Source organism: Rhinatrema bivittatum, chromosome 14, assembly GCF_901001135.1.
Source record: "Rhinatrema bivittatum chromosome 14, aRhiBiv1.1, whole genome shotgun sequence".
Classification (NCBI taxonomy): Eukaryota; Metazoa; Chordata; class Amphibia; order Gymnophiona; family Rhinatrematidae; genus Rhinatrema; species Rhinatrema bivittatum.
In genome coordinates this window covers 916,552-939,396 of record NC_042628.1, presented here as the reverse complement: position 1 = coordinate 939,396, position 22,845 = coordinate 916,552, and the positions used below count along the sequence as shown (strand labels likewise).

At 47.0% G+C, this 22,845-nt stretch overlaps 1 protein-coding gene across 2 annotated transcripts in view; it reads right to left on the bottom strand.

The window, feature by feature from the left end:
* Positions 1 to 4,048: 4,048 nt before the first annotated feature.
* The window catches only part of UBFD1 (ubiquitin family domain containing 1), a 29,886-nt gene continuing 11,089 nt past the window's right edge, over positions 4,049 to 22,845 (bottom strand). For both annotated transcript variants that reach the window (XM_029577664.1, XM_029577665.1), the window contains exons 5-7: positions 19,147 to 19,252; positions 17,771 to 17,853; positions 4,049 to 8,589 (exon numbers count right to left, since the gene is read on the bottom strand). In XM_029577664.1, the coding sequence (XP_029433524.1) occupies positions 8,479 to 8,589; positions 17,771 to 17,853; positions 19,147 to 19,252 (300 nt within the window). In that variant the 3' untranslated portion in view covers positions 4,049 to 8,478. The remainder of the gene's footprint in view (positions 8,590 to 17,770; positions 17,854 to 19,146; positions 19,253 to 22,845) is intronic.

Here is a 22,845-nt window from a genome sequence, read left to right as displayed (position 1 = left end):
GCCCCAAGCCTGATGGTAAGGTAGGAATATTTACAATCAAAAGCAATCAGTAAAAACAAAATTAAATAACCCAATGTAAATATTTATTTTTTACTGTTTATGAACAGCTAATGGAAGATGCAGGTTATAAGAATGTAAATAAACTATCGCACCCATAACAAAATTACTGCTAGCAACATTTTCACAGGGTGAGCCAGTAGCGTGGATGCAGTCCTGTGTTGGTGGCCGACATTTGCACATCAGTACCCCACACCCTAAAAGTAAGACCCCAGCGGTGACTGTGGAGAAAGTCAAAAAAAGCTTTATTGTATGGCTCTGTTCAATGCAGTGTAATTTAGCTAATAATGTTCTTTCTTGATTTATGCTAAACTTGCTGTGAACAGAAAGAAGTGGGGCAGAGCTCAGTGACTGCGCAACACCGAGACTGGCCCTTAACAGTTTGTCTGACATGAAACGCAGATTATAAGAGATAAAGGTGCCTTTATCCGTACTTTGTTTTATAATTCATTTTTCATAAACACATAACTGAGTTTGTCTTATAATTACTTTTCTGTGAACTATTAAAAGGTATAAATTGTGAGCTCACCGGGAGAGGACTTTTATTTACTTTTAAATTTCTATACCATCCTACTGTGTTCAATCATGACAGTTTACAATTATACAATAAAGCAATAAATCATATACAATAATAAAAGTAAGTAAAAGAACCATCTCAAACAAAATCTAGGTCATCTCATATTTCAATTTCAAAGTTGCCATAACCGTGAGCCTTAATCCAGTTTTACTAGTCATCTCTCATATGCTTGCTTGAACAGGCAGGTCTAAGTTCTTCTTAAAGATCAGAAAATCTTAAACCAGAGGGGAGAGTTCCATAATTTAGGGCCAGCAAGCGAGATAGCTGTTTCTCTCACTTCACCGGCCACACCAAGGGAACCGTTAGCAAGCCTGCATTCACAGATCTCCATTTTCTTTGTGGAATATGTCAAATTCTCATTTGTAAGTACTGGGGGTTCAAGATTGCTCACTCGACAGTGTGGCTTCCTCCCATCTAATATTTGTACTACCGTATGTAGATATTACATGTCATTTAAATATGGTAGAGTGTTCTGCAGCAGATTCATCTTTATTTTAATATTGTGGAGAGAAATTTATTAAAAAATCCAGCCCCTGCCACCCAAAAGGTAGAGAAACACTGCTGCAGGGTAGAGGTAGATGGTTTGAAAAAATTCTCCATTGCATGCTTACACACACACACACACACAATTAGCTTTTGGGGATGCCTTGACCCTGTTCCCCCAGGCAGTTGTCATCCTCTTGTTCCTTTCTCCCAGACCCCATCCCACTTCCTGCTGCCGCAGGGAGCCCTGGCACTTGTGCTACTCCACACTGGAGAGGGGGGGTTGGCTCCTACAGCCCTGCGCAGCTGTTACCTTGGTGCAGTGCGGTTGTTCCTCCACTGGGTCTGCAGCCAAAGTCCTAGCCAGGAAATTAATTTGATGAAAAAAAGAACTCCCTCACCCTGCACCCACCACCAGCAGGGAGACTTTATGATAATTTAAAAATATTTATGTTTTAAATCTATACATAGACAAGTGGGACCTTGGTCCCAAAAACATGACCCTCCGATGTGATCTATAATCTCTACCTTGTTAAGCAGTAGGAGCTGAAAAAGGAGGGTATGATGTCATGCCTTACCCCATTTCTACTGAATTGTAGGATTGATTACCTTAAAGCAATATTGTAACCTACTTTAAATGTACAATAATCCTCAGCGATCATTCATGGTAAAAAACAGAACATCAAATGTCAAATAAAATAAATAATTAGGTTCTATACCTCATTAACAGCAAACTCCCTCCACTACCAGGCACACTGTGATGTGCGGTAAAACCCTGCCAAAAGCAACTTAGAATCCCGGCTGATCTACCATCGCATAACCGCACCAAGAGCCAGGCCCTAGAACACCAATACATCTCATTCTGCAGAACAAGAGCTGTATACAGACTCTCCCTCAGCTCAGTCACACAAGCAGAACACAGAGTAAGGGACCACAAATTAGAAACAAAATTGCAATGAAAATCCAAGAAGCCGTGGAACACTGGACAAACAGAAACCAAAATGCATTTCTGCCTCTACTGCGCATAATGCATGTGCTGATCCCTGATTTTTGCCACTCTGAGTTCCCCCATCATGGCCTCTCCATGCACATGACCCATGTCCCAGAACCCCCCCCCCCCCCAATAAACCGAATCCATGCACCAGAGTCCCCCAATAAAATTAACCCATCTCCTAGAGCCCCCCCCATATACATGATCCAGCCCCCACAGATCCCTCCAAACCCATGATCCCCCAAAAGCGAGTCCCCTACCATTCCCAGTTCCAGCACCAACACCACCCACAATCCCCCACCCCATCTTGTGGAAAATTGACAACGCAGGCGATGTTCTGCAGACTTTCCTTCCTTCTAGCAGACATCATACTATCTTTGGTAACTTTAGGGTTAAATACATTTGTTTCTCCCAAGTTGCCCATAGAAAGAGCCATTGAATTTATTTCAGTCTGCTGGGTGTCTAAAATCTTTACTTTCTCTCTAAAGGACTTGATATCTGGGGCCAAATCCATCTTTTAATCAGAAAATGCCTTTGTCTAAGTGAGGCTGGTGAAAGAGCTACTTCTGAAGCCGATCCTGACCTATGGAATACAATGCCTGAAGCTTATGAATATCTACTGATTTCAAATCATTTAAACGTGGGTTAAAAGCATGACTGTTTAGCCTATGATATCAAACGAGAGATTTATTGATGCTTTCGTAACTGTTTGATATTACTGTAAATTTTTTGTAATACTGTATGTTTTATTCACTATGTGTTTTTATTTTGTAAACTGTCCTGATTGTTATATAAATACAATAAATTCTGAATGTTTTAAGAAAAAATTGGTTATCTGCTAATTGTCTTTCCTAGTCCCACAGACAAATGGGTTTTCCTTCCCTACCAGCAGATGGAGACAGAGAAAAACTTTGTTGCACTCTTGGTACTTAAGCTACTATGGCACTTGCAGTCTCTCCCAATTGTGTCTCCTGCAGATGAGAGGGGTGTTTAACAGGCAGACATTTTGCTGAAGAAATGGGGTGTTAGATCCAGTTTTTGGGACCAGCAGGGGGTGACTAGACCTTTTTTTTTTTTTTTAGCTTGTGCCCCGATAGCCAGTTGGGCTGTTTCCCTCAGACTCTCTCCTCCCTCTCTCTCCTTTCTGGATGACCCAGTCCTGCCTCTGGAAGATTCTCCCTAAAGGGAGGTACAGGTTTTTTCCTGTCTTTACTATTTATTCTCATTGTATATAATTTATACAGATTATTAAAATATCTTTACTTTACATAATTTTTTTAAATATTTATTTTGATAATAGGGACAGCACTTGGTCACTGGCAGGGATTTACGATTTGGGGGGTGTCCTTTTCATGTAGCAGAGGTACTGTGTTGCATTCCTGTATATTACATATTATTTTCAAAGTTGATATGGCTTTTTAATACCTTTCTTGTCTCTTTTCTGAAACTCATTAATATGCATAGCATTTATTTTGCATTTCTAGGTGTCATGCATCTTTTTACTACTGTATCTGAAGTTGAATTCTTATATCCCCTGATGCAGGCATTGCAGAAACATGATCATGTCAGGATGTTTGATTTGTAATTTTGTTTATAAACTGTTGTATTTATTACTACACATTTATATAATTTTTATTAAAATTTATTTTACTATGTGCAACTTTATATTTAATTTGGTGGATGGCTATTTTATTTTACCAATACCAATTTATTTTACATTATTCCTTTTTCATACAGTATTTGGTTTCAGTAGTGTCACACTTCTGTTCTTTTCCTGTATTAAGAGAAACATCTAATTCCCCACTTTGAAATGGAAATAATCTTTTCTCTGTTTAAATATGTAAACAAGTGATGGGATGGGTTTAAGCATGCTGGTTTTGTTACAGAAGACAAGATTGCCAAGTACCTTGAGTCTATATTTCACCAAACACACACACACATGTATTTAAATATCAAACTTTAATTGGTAAAGTCTAATCATACAGAATAAAAACTGGATAACCAGCAATAGTCACACTAAATAAAAAATATCCAGCAGAGAAAATCAAATACTAAAATGTTTCACTTTTTCTCCCAAACAGGCAAGAGGTACAAAAAAAATCCTCTAGGTGCAGTGCTTCACACTCCACTGAGGTCATGCTCAGTGTTATTTAACACAGTCTGCTCTAGACCAATGCTTTAAAAATTGAACGATGTAGCAACCATAAAGTTAACCTTAGCTACCAGTGTTCAACCATGGTGGCCATGACCTTGTCAGTCAGTTCAATGATTTGATGACTGTTGGGAACCATAAAAATCTATTGGCCATCCATCATACATTTTTGCCACTGCAAGCACAATGGTAAGTGCTTAAGATGCATAATAAAAAGAAAGAAACAGGTTTGTCATTAAGCAGTTATCAAGAAAAAAAGACTATGAAAACAAAATGGCAGCTTATTCTGTTGGCAAATATCGCAGACAAAACTGCGCAGGCTCTCAGGAAAATCCTAGCACTTCAGCCAGACAGCAGGGAGGGAAGCTCTTAGAGTAAAAAAGATGGAGTGATTCTTCCAAAGAAAAGCCCTAACAAGCAGATCATCTCTCTGACCTGCCACACCCAGTCACTGTATCATGAGTAAATGCATCATTTTGGCATCTGCAAAGAAGCCCTTCCAACTCTCTGAAGGGTAACTTGGAATATTATTACACCACAGAAAGCAAGATCTTCTCAACAAATGACTTGCAAACATGGGTCTACTTCTTTGGCCTTTTGAATTACTTTTTCAGCCTCTATATGGCACCCTAAACTTGGGTGCTGTACAGGAAACACATACAATGAGTGTCTGCTCCAGAGTGAGGACCTGAGGCAATGGGAGAAAAGTGACTTGCTCATGGTCACAAAAGTCTGAGGCAAGATTTGAACCCAGCTAGTCTACCCACAAGGGCAGCTGCATCGCTGCTTCACCTGCCATCAGCTAATTGCTCTAATCCACTCTGGTATTTAGCATGCAACAGCTGAGAGATGAAAAGACCATTTCAGACTATTTGCTTTAGCTACCAGGCGGAGCAGTAGCACTCTCTGCCCAGACCATAGAACTCACTACTTCATTTGTAATCGGCATGATGACATATTCAAGAAATAAATCTTATCTTCTTTTCCTCTCCTCATTGCCCCACACAGACAGAATTGCACGCACAAGCCAATGTGTCAGATTCTAATCTAGGCAAAAACAAACTGGGGGTTACTATCGAATGTCCATGAAACCCCTAAACATTCACATTATACAGCATAGGGACGCGAATGCTAGCTCTACTAACCAATGGAAGGGCAGCTTTGAAAATGCTCAATGACATCACAAAATGCTCTGAAATTGCAAATGAACTGACCAATCTCCCTCTAGAAAAGAAAATGAAACCAAATTCTGCCAAGGATGCAAAGGACATGTGAAAAGTGTGAGAAATTTCAGTAAGACTGGATTGGATGAACCCTTCCATCAATGAAATGACCTGCCTTCTGTTTGTGGGGGGAAGGGGGTCACTGGGATTTTAAATATTTTAGTGTCTCATTTGACTCAAAAGTTACAATTTAAAAGAGAAAGGAAAGCTTCTTAATCTCTGACAGCAGAGAGACTGCTTGGGAGAGCAGACCCTGAATACACCGTGTGCTTGCACATGACTTGAAACCACCACTCAGGCTCACACGTCTTCACAGCACTCGAGGAGGACCGAGGAGCAAAACCCAGCAGCAAAACACAAGCTCCTCTAGCTACAATCACACAGAAATGTAAAAACCTCCTTCATCTTTTCACAGGTGAACTGAACGCCTGGCCCACAGGAAAAGAGAGTGTTAGCTACTCGCCCCTCTGCTGAGCATGAACTCGGATGCACACAAGTCACCCTCTCACTGGCAGATGTGGAAAGCAAAGCAAAACACTCTGTCCACATGGAAAATGGAATTTGTCTTTTTTCCCTCCACTGGGAGGCTCTTCCATGCATCCACCACCCTCTCTGTACAGAGAGCGTAGTGGATAAACCTTTTGCATCACTGTCTTGCATTTTTCACTTTTCTGCTGTGCAATTTCCTTTGTTTGGCACATCTACAGATTCACGTTTGTCCCTCACAAACTAAACAGAGAGCAACCTGGGTCCTCATGAGCTGTGAGCAGGCCACCCAGAAACAGCAGCAGTAAAGAGCAGGGCAGGAGAATGAGCTAAGCACACCAGCAACAAAAACCTGGAGACAAAAGGCGATGAAACATGAATGACTTCACCTAACAGCCAGATGCATCTTTCATATTTATTTCTGTTTTACTTGTAAAGCAACACTTTCATATAGCTCTACCAACATTACATGAAACTGTGAAATGACATTTTTCATACTCCCGTGATTTGTGGGCGTCAGCCCCAAAAGAGCTAGCAAGGCAAAAAAGTGGACAAATCCTGCAACTTTCTTCAGACTCTGTATCCTCATCATAAAGCTAGGATCAGCGCAGAACAGACACGAGGGGAGAGAAGGGCCTCAGCTCACCAGCACACACCATGAAACTGCACCTGAATGCAGCAGCAGCACAAAATAGCTAACATCATTGACATTTAATTCTGAAGCAAATGTGTGCTGAAACTAACCCCCTGTATCAGACGTAGGCTTGACACCCTAACACATGACAAGCATGACCAGAGCGGACGCTGGGATGCACTGGCGCATGCTCATAGCTTTATTCCAAAGCCACAAACACCTATCAATAAGCACCAGTGCAAGAAACAGGCAGGCCAGAGCTTGTTCTGCTCAGCATTTCTTCAGGGCCTCCAATTCTATGTCTATGGGAAGATAGTCAGGCCCTTTACACAGAAACTGGTCTGAAATATGGATATCAAGGGGGTGCGGTCACCTCCCTGCTCACTTATGATTTATAGGGTCCAAAACCAATCTAGGAAATAGCAACTGATGTGTTCTATTCACCAAACCATAATAAATTAACGAGCAGAAAGGCATCAATCATTAATTTGTATTAAGTTATGCCTTTTTACATCAGAACAGTAGCAATGACATGCAGCCACCTCGAAGGTGGAATTGCACTGCTGCACCCTTTTCAGTATCTGGAGACTGTTTAGCACCTCTGAAGTATACAGAAGAAAAAGGAAACACTTTCCTTAGAATTATTTAACAGAAGAAATATTGAGCTACATTGATTGGCAGTCAAGTGAGGCTCAGCAGATCTATTACCCTCTTCTCCCAAACACTGAGGCCACTCTAACCCCACGGTGCAGAAAGCAATACCTGTCCCCGAGTCTGCTGGCTGCACTGGCCTGTGACATCATTCAAGGAATTGCGGCGGCCATGAAGGGGAAAAATAATAATAAAAAAAAAAAAGTTGTGCATGAAATGTTCACGACTAAAAGGATGGTAAATGGCAATGCTCAGGTGGGCCCAGCTGGGGAGAGAGAGACTCGGCCAAATTCTAAGTTCTGGAGGAAACTGTGCTCCGTGGCCCTCAGGCTAGATGGAAAGTAGAGTGGAAGACAATTATCCAGGAGCTGGGGAAACCCCAGGTGGTTCTGAATGAAGGCTCATGGCAGCACAGCTCCAGCAGAGGCTGGAAGTCCAACAGAAGGAGGAAATAGACATGCAAAAAAAAAGCATGGATTTGAACTTTTAGATCTGGCTAGTGTGTCAGTTTTACTCTAATACAGTGAGCCCCACCTCCCACCCCAAACACAGCACCAGATTCAGGTTCCTTTCAGGACACGAGAACCAAATACTGCAGGTCAACAGCACCTGGCAAGATCAAGGCCAAGTGTGAGGCTGCAGAGAAATGCAGAGCTGGTGCCAGGGAAGGGACTACACAGTCCATTCCAGGTTCACTGCTCCTGATGGATAAAACGAGGAGAAAGGAGAATCATTGCTTACAATACTGTTCTTGTCCTGTGGGGATATAAAAAAGTGAGCATTTTTACCACTCAGACAAGGCTAAGCTGCGAAGGAGCCATCGGGAGAGAGGCTCTTCCTTGTACATCTGCATATGCTTTTCAACATATTCAAAGAGAGACGACCCTCCAACTTTGTCACAACCAGAATGACCAATTTTTACTGTTTGCAATTAAAGAATTATGAAAATATTTGTATTCTATTCAAATTAATTTTAAAAAATTATAGTTTTATTATTTTCTTCTTTGAAAAGAAATTGGAAGTGGATGCTTTTGGCAGGTTCTGAGTTGTGGAGATCTTTCCTGGATTAGGGTTTATGAATTTCCATTGCATTCGCTTTTAAATATGGCTGAAGCAAGCTGCAATGTGAAGTTAGAGTAAGTGAGCACAGCTGTCACCTCTGGCTGCCCTCCGACATACAGTGTCCCTCAGACAAGTCCTTCTCTGCCAGAGGTGACGGTGACTTCAAAAATACTGCCACTTCCCCAAAACCGTGTCCTTGATTGCATCCACGTATTGTGTTGGCACCCAGTATACCCAGTAATAAGAAGCTTCTGTTGGCCCCAGCTGAAACGCCTGTGGATAAAAACAGAAGGGAAAGCAACTGTGAAGCATCTGAGAGACAAAGAGCATCCTCAACTGAACCTGACTGACCGCAGGCCTCAGGAAGGATGCCAACAAAACAAAACACAATGAGCTTTGCTTTAAAGTAGTTTTCAATCGTTATAAACCATACCTTCAAGTGCTTTGGTTAAAAAATAGCTGAACAGCAAGACAGACTGATGCTTTGGGAGATGGGGAAAACCCCATCCACATGCAGGTCTCCAAGCCCTCCCAGTCCTCCTCCTCCATGCACCAGTGAGCAGGGAGCCCAGGGACACTCCCCAAACTGAAAAAGAATGGATTTAGGCTTTTGACCCCCACCCCCCTACTTCTAAGGTATTGTTTGCCTTCTGACGCCTTTTCATTACTTTTTATAACCTGTTTTTTTTCATGTTTCTGCCCCTTGGGAAGAGGTCCCTTCCTGCATCCTAACCATGAAGCTCTATAATAATCTAATCTCAATAGCCAGCAACATTAATGTGGCCATTGCCGGAACTCCTGCCTCCTAGGTCCCCTGCGGAGTCCACCAGGGCTTTCTCTAGGTCTTCTGCTTAACACAAAAGTCCTTTCATACTGGTAGCCCCAATAACTCACTGCCAAATCAGCCTAGTACAGCCCTGTCCACAGCTACATAGTCACCAGGCCACACTTTCAGCAAACAAAGATCCTCTGTGCTTATCCTATGCCCTCTGAAATGGTTACTACTTCAGTCTACCCCGCAGGGCTTTCCATCCAACTAACACCCTTTCATGAACATTATTTACTAACATTGCTGCTCTAGGGTACATGTTTACATTTCTAACAGCGTCTGATGTACACACTACAGCATTTGGGCAGCTCTCTCTGATCACCTCCACTCTGTTTCCATTCCTCTAGAGGAAAGGCCTCCAGAACTGAACACAATAATCCATGTGACCTGCTCCATTACATAATCACCTTCTCTTCTGAATTAGTTCTAGTACAGTAAATGATGGCAAATAAAGACCAAAATGGCTCATCTCTTCTGCCCAGCTGAGGTTCAACCACTTTTGGCAGATGTAATCCAACATCAACTACTCCCTTGGGTCTTCCATCTGCCCAGGCCCATCAGTCATCCTACTGTTGGCCTTTCCATGCTTTCTTTTTTTTTTTTTTTTTGAGCCCTGACAAAAAAGTCCTAGCACTGCTGTTTTGTGTTGTAACTGCTGCTTCTTGCAGGTTAGGCCAATGTTCTTCATTTCCAATCTCTTGCCACTATGGATTCTCTGTGCTCATCCCACATATCTTTTGAATTCCGCTGATGTTTTTGTCTCCGCCACCTTCTGCAGAATTATTTCAGGCATCACCACCCTTTCTGAGAAAAAAATGTTTCCTGACGATGTTCCTGAGTCTTCCCCCCTCAGAGTTCAATAACTTCCCTTCCACTGAGAAACGTTTGCCTCTCATCAGGTGCTTAAACGTCCCTGCCTCGCCTCCAATGGCTTTTGATGCACTCCCGATACCAGGCAGGGACGCTTATTTCTTAGGAACTGGGAAACGTTTTAAGCACGGGGTGTTTTCCAAAAGGTTGGGCTCCACGTCACCCAGGGGGGAATCAGACTGCTGGGACTCACTTTTAAAAAGGAAACGGAGCATTTTTTCTTTAAGAGAGATCATGGGGGACGTTGACAGTGACTCAGGAGTGCATGGTTCGGAGAAGCTATCTTCACAGGATACTGGCATAATGAGGAAGTTAGAATATCCTGATACAGAGGTTGTGGTAACGGCAGAAGTAGCCCAGATGAATTAAGTAAAGAGCAGACACAAATAAATGATTCTAAAGGAGAAATTACTACTTACCTGCTAATTTCCTTATCTCTGATGAGGGCAGGCGATTCCACACCAATGGGTTATGCATCTCTACCAGCAGATGGATGCAGAGTAAAGCTGACTTGCTGATGTCAATGACATATAGCCCTGCCCTGCCATCATCCCGCCAAACTGTGAACAAACTGATTATACTTTAACATGAATATTAACCGTCAACCACTCAAGCTTCCAACCAATGGGGAAAACTGAGCTCAGCCAAAAGAATTAACATGCACTAATCTTAGAGGCTGGTTATCTCACTTACCGTTCTCTCAAATGAATGAACAGAAACACTCCTCCTCGTCTGCATATAAAGTAGGCAGCCCAGGAACAAAAGAACAAACTGCCATGCTGGGTCAGACCAAGGGTCCATCAAGCCCAGCATCCTGTTTCCAACAGTGGCCAATCCAGGCCACAAGAACCTGGCAAGTTCCCAAACACTAAAACGATCCCATGCTACTGATGCAATTAATAGCAGTGGCTATTCCCTAAGTAAACTTGATTAATAGCCATTAATGGACTTCTCCTCCAAGAACTTATCCAAACCATTTCTAAACCCAGCTACACTAACTGCACCAACCATTTGATGCCCAGTTTTCCAGTCTTGCAAGGTCCTCCTGCAATGTATCACAATCCGCTTGTGATTTAACTACTCTGAATAACTTTGTATCATCTGCAAATTTGATAACCTCACTTATCGTATTCCTTTCCAGATCATTTATAAATATATTGAAAAGCACCGGTCCAAGTACAGATCCCTGAGGCACTCCACTGTTTACCCTTTTCCACCTAGAAAATTGACCATTTAATCCTACTCTCTGTTTCCTGTCTTTTAACCAGTTTGTAATCCACGAAAGGACATCACCACCTATCCCATGACTTTTAGTTTTCTTAGAAGCCCCTCATGAGGGACTTTGTCAAATGCCTTCTGAAAATCCAAATACAATACATCTACCGGTTCACCTTTATCCACATGTTTATTAACCCCTTCAAAAAATGAAGCAGATTTGTGAGGCAAGACTTGCCCTGGGTAAAGCCATGCTGACTGTGTTCCATTAAACCATGGCTTTCTATATGTTCTGTGATTTTGATCTTGAGAATAGTTTCCACTATTTTTCCTGGCACTGAAGTCAGGCTCACTGGTCTATAGTTTCCCGGATCGCCCCTAGAGCCCTTTTTAAATATTGGGGTTACATTGTACCTGAAGACTGGAGGGTGGCCAATGGATGATTTTAATGATAGGTTAACAAATATTAACTAATAGATCAGAAATTTCATTTTTGAGTTCCTTCAGAACCCTAGGATGCATACAATCTGGTCCAGGTGATCTGGTACTCTTTAGTTTGTCAATCTGGCCTACTACATCTTCCAGGTTCACAGTGATTTGGTTCAGTTCGTCTGACTCATCACCCCTGAAAACCATCTCTGGAACTGGTATCTCCTCAACATCCTCATTAGTAAACACGGAGGCAAAGAATTCATTTAGTCTTTCTGCAATGGCCTTATCTTCCCTAAGAGCCCCTTTAACCCCTCGGTCATCTAATGGTCCAACCGACTCCCTCACAGGTTTCTTGCTTTGGATATATTTTTTAAAGTGCATGGAATACATCTGGACTGCACGTCTAAGATTATATTTTTAAACAATGTCCATGCCTGTTGAACACTTTTAACCTTTGCAGCTGCACCTTTCAGTTTTTTTCTCAGGTAAGTATTAATTTCTCCTTCCTCTACACTCGGGCAGCCCAGTCCACACAAATGGGATGTAGCAAAGCTACTCCTGAAAAAGCACAGGAGGCTGCCTGCGGTCCCATCAACACTGCATGTGTGAAGGCCTCGTCCTTCGGAATCCACACATCCAAGTGGTAAAGCTTGGAGAAAGTGAGTAAAGAGGACAACTGGAGCTCCACCCATGATACTGCCGAAAGGTGCCCTAACCTGACTAAGCAAGGGGACATCGGCAACCACATAGAAGGCCATGCCCAATGAGCTACAGTTGCCCGCATTGCTGGTTCACCTTGTTTACTTCCACCATGGAGCACACACAGACGATGAAACTTCCTGTAAGATTTAGTAATCTTTAAGTACTGCATCAGACCATGCATCTCTATCTTTGACAAGCATGGGCAGGGAAATAGACTCATTCAAATAAAACTTCCAAACCACTTTTGGCCAAAAAGGAAGGTACAGTCTTAACCTGTACTGCCCCCAGAGTTATTCGTAGAAACAGCTCACAGCAAGAAAAAGCTTGCAACTCAGAGACCAGAGATGCCAAACAGAAAAAACACGCTCAAGATGAGCAGCCATACAAAGAGACCACACAGTGGCTAAAAAGTTGGACTCACAAAAAAAACTCAAAATCAGATTAAGGTCCCAAAGAGGCACTGGTAGCCGCAAGGGAGAACGTAAATGCTTAACTCCCATCAGAAACTTGGACACATCTGGATGGGAAGACAATATTCCAGCACTGTCTACCCCTAGCTACCTGCACCTTCAGATTGTTAAAGGCCAAGCCTTTGACCTGAATGAGAGCATCAATAACCCTTCTGCAACTGAAGAATCAAGGTACTTACACGTTGCCGGAGGTCACCAGCAATCCAGATAAGGGCGATCCCAACATGCCACTAGGAGTTGAAAGGCATCATCTGCCAACTCCCACTCTCCTGGGTACAAGTGCTACTTGCTGAGGAAGTCAGCCTGAAAATTATCCTTCCAGTCAATGTGGAACGCGGAGATGTTGCTCTGCTCACACCATGAGCACAATTACCTCAACCAACACGCATTGCCTGATGTGGGCCACAGACGTGGCATTGTCATACGTTATCCTTACTGCGTGAGTTTCCAGCCGCTTGGCGCACTTCCAATCGAGTGACACTCCACTGCTGCTCCTTGGCATACCAGCGACCCTGCACCACCCACCCTTGATAGTGCGCCCCCCAACTCCAGAAGGCCCGCATCCATTGCGAGCACTAACCGTCCAGTGTCTCCAAGGAAACCCCATTCCTGAGGTGATCTGCTTGTAACCACCACTGCAACTGGACGCTCACCTCCAATGATAAGTTGAGTCTCACCATGTACTGCTGTGACCACAGATTCCACTGAGAGAGCAAAAGGTACTGAAAGGGATGCCTGTGTGCCCACATCCCCAGGAATGTCCAACTTGTCAGCCATCGACCCCAGGACTTGCAGATAAGACCACTCCGCCGGGTGAATAGTTCTTTTCAGGACCTGAACTTGAGTCATTAGCATCTGAAAACAACACTCTAGCACAGTGGTTCTCAACCTTTCTTCTGTCTGGACACACCTGACAGATGGTTCTCACATGCATGACACACTGACCCATGATCGTATGACATTCCCCATACAACTCACCCTACTAAAAAAGATATTCTGGTTCTGGTGTCATCTCAGTAACAGCAACTCAAACGCCTTCTACTTCCAGGCTCAACAGCCCTACTTATGAAAAGACAGCAGTTTACCACCAATGCATGTCCTCTTGAGAAAACACAACAAATAAGACTGATAAAACTCAAACAGGAGCAACCCTATCTATGAAAAGGCAACACTACAAATATTAAATCAGGTCCTAAAAACCAATACACCTCTCATTAGGAAAACAGAACTAGCAAGCAGCTATAGATCCCCACACAGAAACAATTGTAAAACTATACTAATAAGCAGAATAAATGTTTCTAAACAGCTATGAACAGAATAACATCCAACAATTAAAAACTCATAAAAACTATTAAAAATTCTCCAAACACCAATAAAATATTTCAAAAAATGCAGACACATCACATAATATTAAATAATTAAAATGGCAGTCAATCAAGAAAAATAAACTTAAAAAGCCACCTTTACTTACTCCCTCCAGCAGCTCTCCTACTCCTCTTCCATGCAGGCCGTAGCACACAGCAGAAGCAGCAGTAGAGGCTAAGCTCTATACTCATGGTCCTCTTCCTTAGGGCCCATGTCTCTCACACACACACACACACACCATACCAGTCATGCCCCCATGACCAGTTTCTGTCTCTCACACACCAGTCATCTCCCAGTCTTTGACACACACACCAGTCACCTTCCTGAACAGATTCTCTCATGCCATACACACACACAGGCTTCCCACTCCCGTGTTCTACTTACATATATGGGCTTCTCACTCTCATAATCACTTTCTCACACACACACACTCACCAGTCTCTCTCATGCATACACACACACACACACACACACACACACGCTTCCCACTCTCATGTTCTCTTTCAGATATACAGGCTTCTCCCTCCATGCTGTGTCTCACATTCACCCAGGTTTCTCACTCCCATGCACAGGCTTCTCATTCCCATGTTCTCTTTCGGATATACAGGCTTCTCCTTCCCATGCTGTGTCTCACACTCAGTCAGGCTCACTGGTTTATAGTTACCTGGATCGCCCCTGGTGCTTTTTTAAATATTGGGGTTACATTGGCCACCCTCCAGTCTTCAGGTACAATGGATGATTTTAATGATACAAATTTCAATTAATAGATCAGAAATTTCATTTTTGAGTTCCTTCAGTACCCTAGGATGCATACCATCTGGTCCAGGTGATTTGCCACTCTTTAGTTTGTCAATCTGGCCTTCTCAAACCACCGCTGGTAGAAGAGGGAGAGTCGACCCCCTATCTCCTCGTTCTGAGGGTGGGTCAGCAAAACTTCATTGGGGAGCTCAGGATGATCCTGAACCCGAACCTGCCCCTCTCTTGGGCCGTCGACTCCAAAAGGATTGAGACCTCCCAAAGGACCGAGACCTCTGAAATGTTGAGTTTCTGTAGGGCCGAAAGCGTTAGGAGCCCCTGGATCAACCAGTCATGGGCGAAGGGCACTATAACTACTTTCTCTTATCTTCTGGAGGCCGGGGCACTGGAGATTCATCCCATTTATTGGCCAGCTTTTCCAATTCTCTTCCTAAGAGGAGTGATCCCTTAAAGGGCATCTTTGTGAGGTTTGCTTTAGAGGTTGCATCTGATGACCAATTTCACAGCCATAGCTGTCTTTTGGCCGAGGTATGGACTAGGTCAGAGCCCACGTCAGCTAAAAAGGCAGCGGTAGTGGCAGGGGCAGGTTCCATAACCTCTCTGGAATTTGCTCCTGAGTCATTCACCTCCCAAGAGAGGAGCAGGCATGAACGAGGTATCACTGCAGGAGAGCGGGGCTCAATCTTTCTCCAATTTAAAAGTAGAATTTCTTCTTCTAAAGGGTAGAGCGATCCCCATAGGGAAAGCACATCCACATCTGCTGGAGACTGAGAGATACTGGAAGGCTGAGGTCACTGCAGGGGTGTATCTAGGGTGACGTCAGCTTTGAAACATGTCTCCATCTGCTAGCAGGGGAGAATATAACCCATTGGTCCTGAGTCCATCTAGCTACAAGCTAAGAAATACAATTAAAAAAAAAACCAAAAAAAAACCACCAAACACTTCAAATTGTCTGTATGCAGGTGCCAGATGTCTAAAAAATAAGATAGGAGAGTTAGAATGTAAATGTAGACACAATTGGCATCTCAAAGTCCTGGAGGAAGGAGGAAAACCAATGGGTCACTGTAATACCAGGGCACAAATTACATCTAAATGAAAGCCAGGTCAAACTGGGGGAGGGATAGTGCTATATGTTAAGGATGGGATAAAAGTCTCGCAGGAAAGCTAATAAATCAGAATTATAATGGGAAATTTCAATTGCCCCAATACTGATAAGGCCAATGTCTCACGGATGATACTACAGCAGTAAAGTTTCTAGATGTTATAAATGACTGCTTCATGAATACTCTAGATCTAATCCTCACTACAATGCAGGACCTAGGGTGAGAGGCCTCGTTACAGTACTGATCATAAGGTAATTACCGTAGGAAAACTACTGCGATAGCATTTAAGTATAAAGAGAGGACTTTGATAAGATTCCCTTTCGGCCTGCCTTATTAATGCTTTACATCTAACTTACCAGCGTTCGTTTTATAACCTTTTTTGCCTCATCATTTAACCATGCTGGCAGACTTTTGGTCTTCTTTCTACTTTTTCTAATGCATGGAACAGAAACATAGAAACGTGATGGCAGGAAGCGGTGGCAGGTTCTATCCGCTCTGCCCACGCCCTTACAAATCCCATCAGTCCCTCAGAGTCCCCTTTTGCTCCACCACTTTCCCTGGGAGGCCTTCCACACATCCACCATCCTCCCTGGAAAGAAATATTTCCCAAGACATCTCCTGAGTCTATCCCCTTTCATCCTCATCCCAGATCCTGTGCATTGAAACCTTTTGAGATATCTGAATGTCTCTATCATATCTCACCTTTCCTCTAGAGTGTACATGTTCAGATCTTTAAGTCTATCCCATGTGATTTAGAAGGAAGACCACAGACCATGTTAGCAGCCTCCCTCTGCAGCAACTCCATCCTGTTTATATCCTTTAGAAGGTGCGATCTCCAGAATTGTACTCAGTATCCCCAGTGAGGTCTCACCAGGGACCTGTACAGGGGCAGCATCACCTCCCTATTCTGCTGACCATTCTGCAACCAAGCATCTTTCAAAGCACTTAAATCAAAAGCCAATTATGAAGAATTGCAAGAGGACCCTGCAAGATTGGGCATCTAAATGACAGATGAAACTTAATGTGACAATTGCAAAGTGATACTTATAGGGAAGAATAATCCTAACTAGAGTTAAAAACATAAGAACTTAAGAAATTGCCATACTGAGTCAGACTGAGGATCCATCAAGCCCAGCATCCTGTTTCCAATAGAGGCCAATCCATGCTACAAGTACCCGGCAAGTACCCAACAGTAAATAAATCCCATGCCACTAATGCCGGTATTAAGCAGTGGCTATTCCCCAACTCATCTTAGTTAATAGCAGTTTATGGATTTGTCCAAACCTTTTTTTAAATGCATCTATACCAACTGCCTTAACCACATCCTCTGGCAATGAATTCCAGAGCTTAATTGTGCACGAAGTGAAAAAGAAAAACAATTTAAAGATTTTACAACTCGTTAGAAGAATCACAAGTGGAAGGTTTCTTTTTTACCAAACACAAGCAAAAAGAATTAAAAATAAGAGAGAAAAATACAAGTTGGCATATGATTTTTCTTCAGCTATTAACCAATACTGGAAGTATGATACTGACCGGTTTTTGACAAATTATTGAATATTATGTGGGATTTATGCTTTATGATCCACTTATTGATATTTATTACAGAAGTAAAGTGCCATAACTCTGCTGTTCTACCCTCAGTCCAGCAGGACAGCATGAAACAGAGGGAAATGCTCCTGCAACGTGGCTCCTTCTCTCGCTCCGTTACTCACCATCATGTGATAGTCCTCATATCCTTCAATTGCTTCAGTGATCACATTTTTAATTGACCCCATTGGTATTTTTTCTGTTCTCTCTATGGTGAAAAAATAAATAAAAACAGAGAGATTAGAACAAGCGCATGCAACACCGACCCGGGGAAGAGCACCCAGGGCACAGAGGCAAGGGGACGCCCACCCGGGGAAGAGCACCCAGGGCACAGAGGCAAGGGGACCCCCACCCGGGGAAGAGCACCCAGGGCACAGAGGCAAGGGGACCCCCACCCGGGGAAGAGCACCCAGGGCACAGAGGCAAGGGGACCCCCACCCGGGGAAGAGCACCCAGGGCACAGAGGCAAGGGGACGCCCACCCGGGGAAGAGCACCCAGGGCACAGAGGCAAGGGGACCCCCACCCGGGGAAGAGCACCCAGGGCACAGAGGCAAGGGGACCCCCACCCGGGGAAGAGCACCCAGGGCACAGAGGCAAGGGGACCCCCACCCGGGGAAGAGCACCCAGGACACAGAGGCAAGGGGACCCCCACCCGGGGAAGAGCACCCGGGACACAGAGGCAAGGGGACCCCCACCCGGGGAAGAGCACCCGGGGCACAGAGGCAAGGGGACCCCCACCCGGGGAAGAGCACCCAGGGCACAGAGGCAAGGGGACGCCCACCCGGGGAAGAGCACCCAGGACACAGAGGCAAGGGGACCCCCACCCGGGGAAGAGCACCCAGGACACAGGGGCAAGGGGACGCCCACCCGGGGAAGAGCACCCAGGGCACAGAGGCAAGGGGACCCCCACCCGGGGAAGAGCACCCGGGGCACAGAGGCAAGGGGACCCCCACCCGGGGAAGAGCACCCGGGGCACAGAGGCAAGGGGACCCCCACCCGGGGAAGAGCACCCGGGGCACAGAGGCAAGGGGACCCCCACCCGGGGAAGAGCACCCGGGGCACAGAGGCAAGGGGACCCCCACCCGGGGAAGAGCACCCAGGACACAGAGGCAAGGGGACCCCCACCCGGGGTAGAGCACCCGGGACACAGAGGCAAGGGGACCCCCACCCGGGGAAGAGCACCCGGGGCACAGAGGCAAGGGGACCCCCACCCGGGGAAGAGCACCCGGGGCACAGAGGCAAGGGGACCCCCACCCGGGGAAGAGCACCCAGGACACAGGGGCAAGGGGACCCCCACCCGGGGAAGAGCACCCAGGGCACAGGGGCAAGGGGACCCCCACCCGGGGAAGAGCACCCAGGACACAGAGGCAAGGGGACCCCCACCCGGGGAAGAGCACCCGGGGCACAGACGCATGGCTCCTTTATTGCTTTTACTCCTCCCTTGGGCAGCTCTGGACTGATATGCGAGCAGTATAACAGTACAGAGCGCATCATATTTACCTTTCGTGCCAATCCACAGCTGATCTTGTTCCAGTTTGAACGTTAACCTCACTTTCCCTCCTGTCTTATTGTACATCCCAGATAAGGGCACTGTAGGCAGTCGCTCCTGGCAAAAGAAATGAAACACAAGCAGCCATGGTCACAGCAAGAACCTGCTCTTACTGACGGAAAGAAGCTACTGACCCTGGGATGACCCTTGCACCACTACAAATGCGTGGGATGTACATAGAGCAGTGCTATTTAAGGCAAGCAGACCTCCTAATGTAGATGATTATTATTTAATAAACGGGATACACTGCACGTAAAAACTATCTATGTTCCTTGAGAAGCATTCACAACGGATCATTTTCTTTCCTTGGCACAGCCGGCATTTTATTGTTTTATTCTGAGGGTCTGGTGACTCACTCGGGTCACAGGCAGTACTTACATTTCTCATATAAAGGAACAGACACAGAGCACCAATGCTTCCTGGAGGCTGGGGGTGAGCAAACCTTTCTTGCAGGACTACCTTTTTGGCTCCTGCCTGCTCCAGTGGCCGGGGCGGGTGTCCAGTTAGGGAGAGAACATGGAGGATGAGGGTGGGTCTGGCAGAGCCATGGACAAGCTGTTGCCACAATATCCCCCCAGCTTACATAATAAAATACACTAAAGCTTTACAATCCTTCTTACACTCAGTAAAATTGTAGCACTTTTAACATTATTTAAATAAGACTATTACAGAAAAATTACTGGATGGCACTTTCTGAGCCATATCCTAGCATGATGCTCTCCCTCCCTGACCCCAGCATCCTCCTCTCCTCCCAGACCCCAGCATCCTCCTCTCCTCCCCCTCACACGTCCCAACCAGACCCCAGCATCCTCCTCTCCTCTCCCTCACACTTCCCAACCAGACCCCAGCATCCTCCTCTCCTCCCCCTCACACGTCCCAACCAGACCCCAGCATCCTCCTCTCCTCCCCCTCACTCTTCCCAACCAGACCCCAGCATCCTCCTCTCCTTCCAGACCCCAGCATCCTCCCCTCCTCCCAGCATCCTCATCTCCTCCCCCTCACACATCCCAACCAGACCCCAGCATCCTCCTCTCCTCCCCCTCACACGTCCCAACCAGACCCCAGCATCCTCCTCTCCTCCCAGACCCCAGCATCCTCCCCTCCTCCCAGCATCCTCATCTCCTCCCCCTCACACTTCCCAACCAGACCCCAGCATCCTCCTCTCCTCCCCCTCACACTTCCCAACCAGACCCCAGCATCCTCCTCTCCTCCCAGACCCCAGCATCCTCCTCTCCTCCCAGACCCCAGCATCCTCCTCTCCTCCCCCTCACACGTCCCAACCAGACCCCAGCATCCTCCTCTCCTCTCCCTCACACTTCCCAACCAAACCCCAGCATCCTCCTCTCCTCCCCCTCACACGTCCCAACCAGACCCCAGCATCCTCCTCTCCTCCCCCTCACACTTCCCAACCAAACCCCAGCATCCTCCTCTCCTCCCCCTCACACGTCCCAACCAGACCCCAGCATCCTCCTCTCCTCCCCCTCACACTTCCCAACCAAACCCCAGCATCCTCCTCTCCTCCCCCTCACACGTCCCAACCAGACCCCAGCATCCTCCTCTCCTCCCCCTCACACGTCCCAACCAAACCCCAGCATCCTCCTCTCCTCCCCCTCACACGTCCCAACCAAACCCCAGCATCCTCCTCTCCTCCCCCTCACACTTCCCAACCAAACCCCAGCATCCTCCTCTCCTCCCCCTCACACGTCCCAACCAAACCCCAGCATCCTCCTCTCCTCCCCCTCACGCGTCCCAACCAAACCCCAGCATCCTCCTCTCCTCCCCCTCACGCGTCCCAACCAAACCCCAGCATCCTCCTCTCCTCCCCCCTCACACGTCCCAACCAAACCTCAGCATCCTCCTCTCCTCCCCTCCCCCTCACTCTTCCCAACCAGACCCCAGCATCCTCCTCTCCTCCCCTCCCTCTTCCCAACCAGACCCCAGCATCCTCCCAGAGCCCAGCATCCTCCTCTCCTCTCCTCCCCCTCACTCTTCCCAACCAGACCCCAGCATCCTCCTCTCCTCCCCCTCACTCTTCCCAACCAGACCCCAGCATCCTCCTCTCCTCTCCTCCCAGACCCCAGCATCCTCCTCTCCTCCCCCTCACACGTCCCAACCAGACCCCAGCATCCTCCTCTCCTCCCCCTCACACTTCCCCTCCCAGACCCCAGCATCCTCCTCTCCTCCCCCTCACACGTCCCAACCAGACCCCAGCATCCTCCTCTCCTCCCCCTCACTCTTCCCAACCAGACCCCAGCATCCTCCTCTCCTCTCCTCCCAGACCCCAGCATCCTCCTCTCCTCCCCCTCACACGTCCCAACCAGACCCCAGCATCCTCCTCTCCTCCCCCTCACACTTCCCTCCCAGACCCCAGCATCCTCCTCTCCTCCCCCTCACACGTCCCAACCAGACCCCAGCATCCTCCTCTCCTCCCCCTCACACGTCCCAACCAGACCCCAGCATCCTCCTCTCCTCCCAGACCCCAGCATCCTCCTCTCCTCCCCCTCACACTTCCCTCCCAGACCCCAGCATCCTCCTCTCCTCCCCCTCACACGTCCCAACCAGACCCCAGCATCCTCCTCTCCTCCCCCTCACACGTCCCAACCAGACCCCAGCATCCTCCTCTCCTCCCAGACCCCAGCATCCTCCTCTCCTCCCCCTCACACTTCCCAACCAGACCCCAGCATCCTCCTCTCCTCCCCCTCACACTTCCCAACCAGACCCCAGCATCCTCCTCTCCTCCCCCCTCACACTTCCCTCCCAGACCCCAGCATCCTCCTCTCCTCCCCTCACACTTCCCTCCCAGACCCCAGCATCCTCCTCTCCACCCCTCACACTTCCCAACCAGACCCCAGCATCCTCCTCTCCTCCCAGACCCCAGCATCCTCCTCTCCTCCCCCTCACACTTCCCTCCCAGACCCCAGCATCCTCCTCTCCTCCCCCTCACACTTCCCTCCCAGACCCCAGCATCCTCCTCTCCTCCCCTCACACTTCCCTCCCAGACCCCAGCATCCTCCTCTCCTCCCAGACCCCAGCATCCTCCTCTCCTCCCAGACCCCAGCATCCTCCTCTCCTCCCCCTCACACTTCCCTCCCAGACCCCAGCATCCTCCTCTCCTCCCCTCACACTTCCCTCCCAGACCCCAGCATCCTCCTCTCCTCCCAGACCCCAGCATCCTCCTCTCCTCCCAGACCCCAGCATCCTCCTCTCCTCCCAGACCCCAGCATCCTCCTCTCCTTCCTGATCCCAACCAGATCCCAGCATCCTCCTCTCATCCCCCTCACACTTCCCAACCAGACCCCAGCATCCTCCTCTCCTGACCCCAACATCCTCCTCTCCTTCCCCACTCTTCCCAACCAGACCCCAACATCCTCCTCTCCTCCCAGACCCCAGCATCCTCCTCTCATCCCCCTCACACTTCCCAACCAGACCCCAGCATCCTCCTCTCCTCCCAGACACCAACACACTCTTCCCCCCTTCCCGTTGCGCTCAAAATTCCCTATTTTCCCAACCTTTTTCTTGTCCCCACTCTCCTCTCTCACTAACTCCTGTCTCATCCCCCAGGTTAGTCCCTAGGCTGGACCAGGCAACAACAAAACATTCTTTCAAGCCTTGGCAGTCTGAGGATTAAGATGCTGGGTCTATGCGCCTCC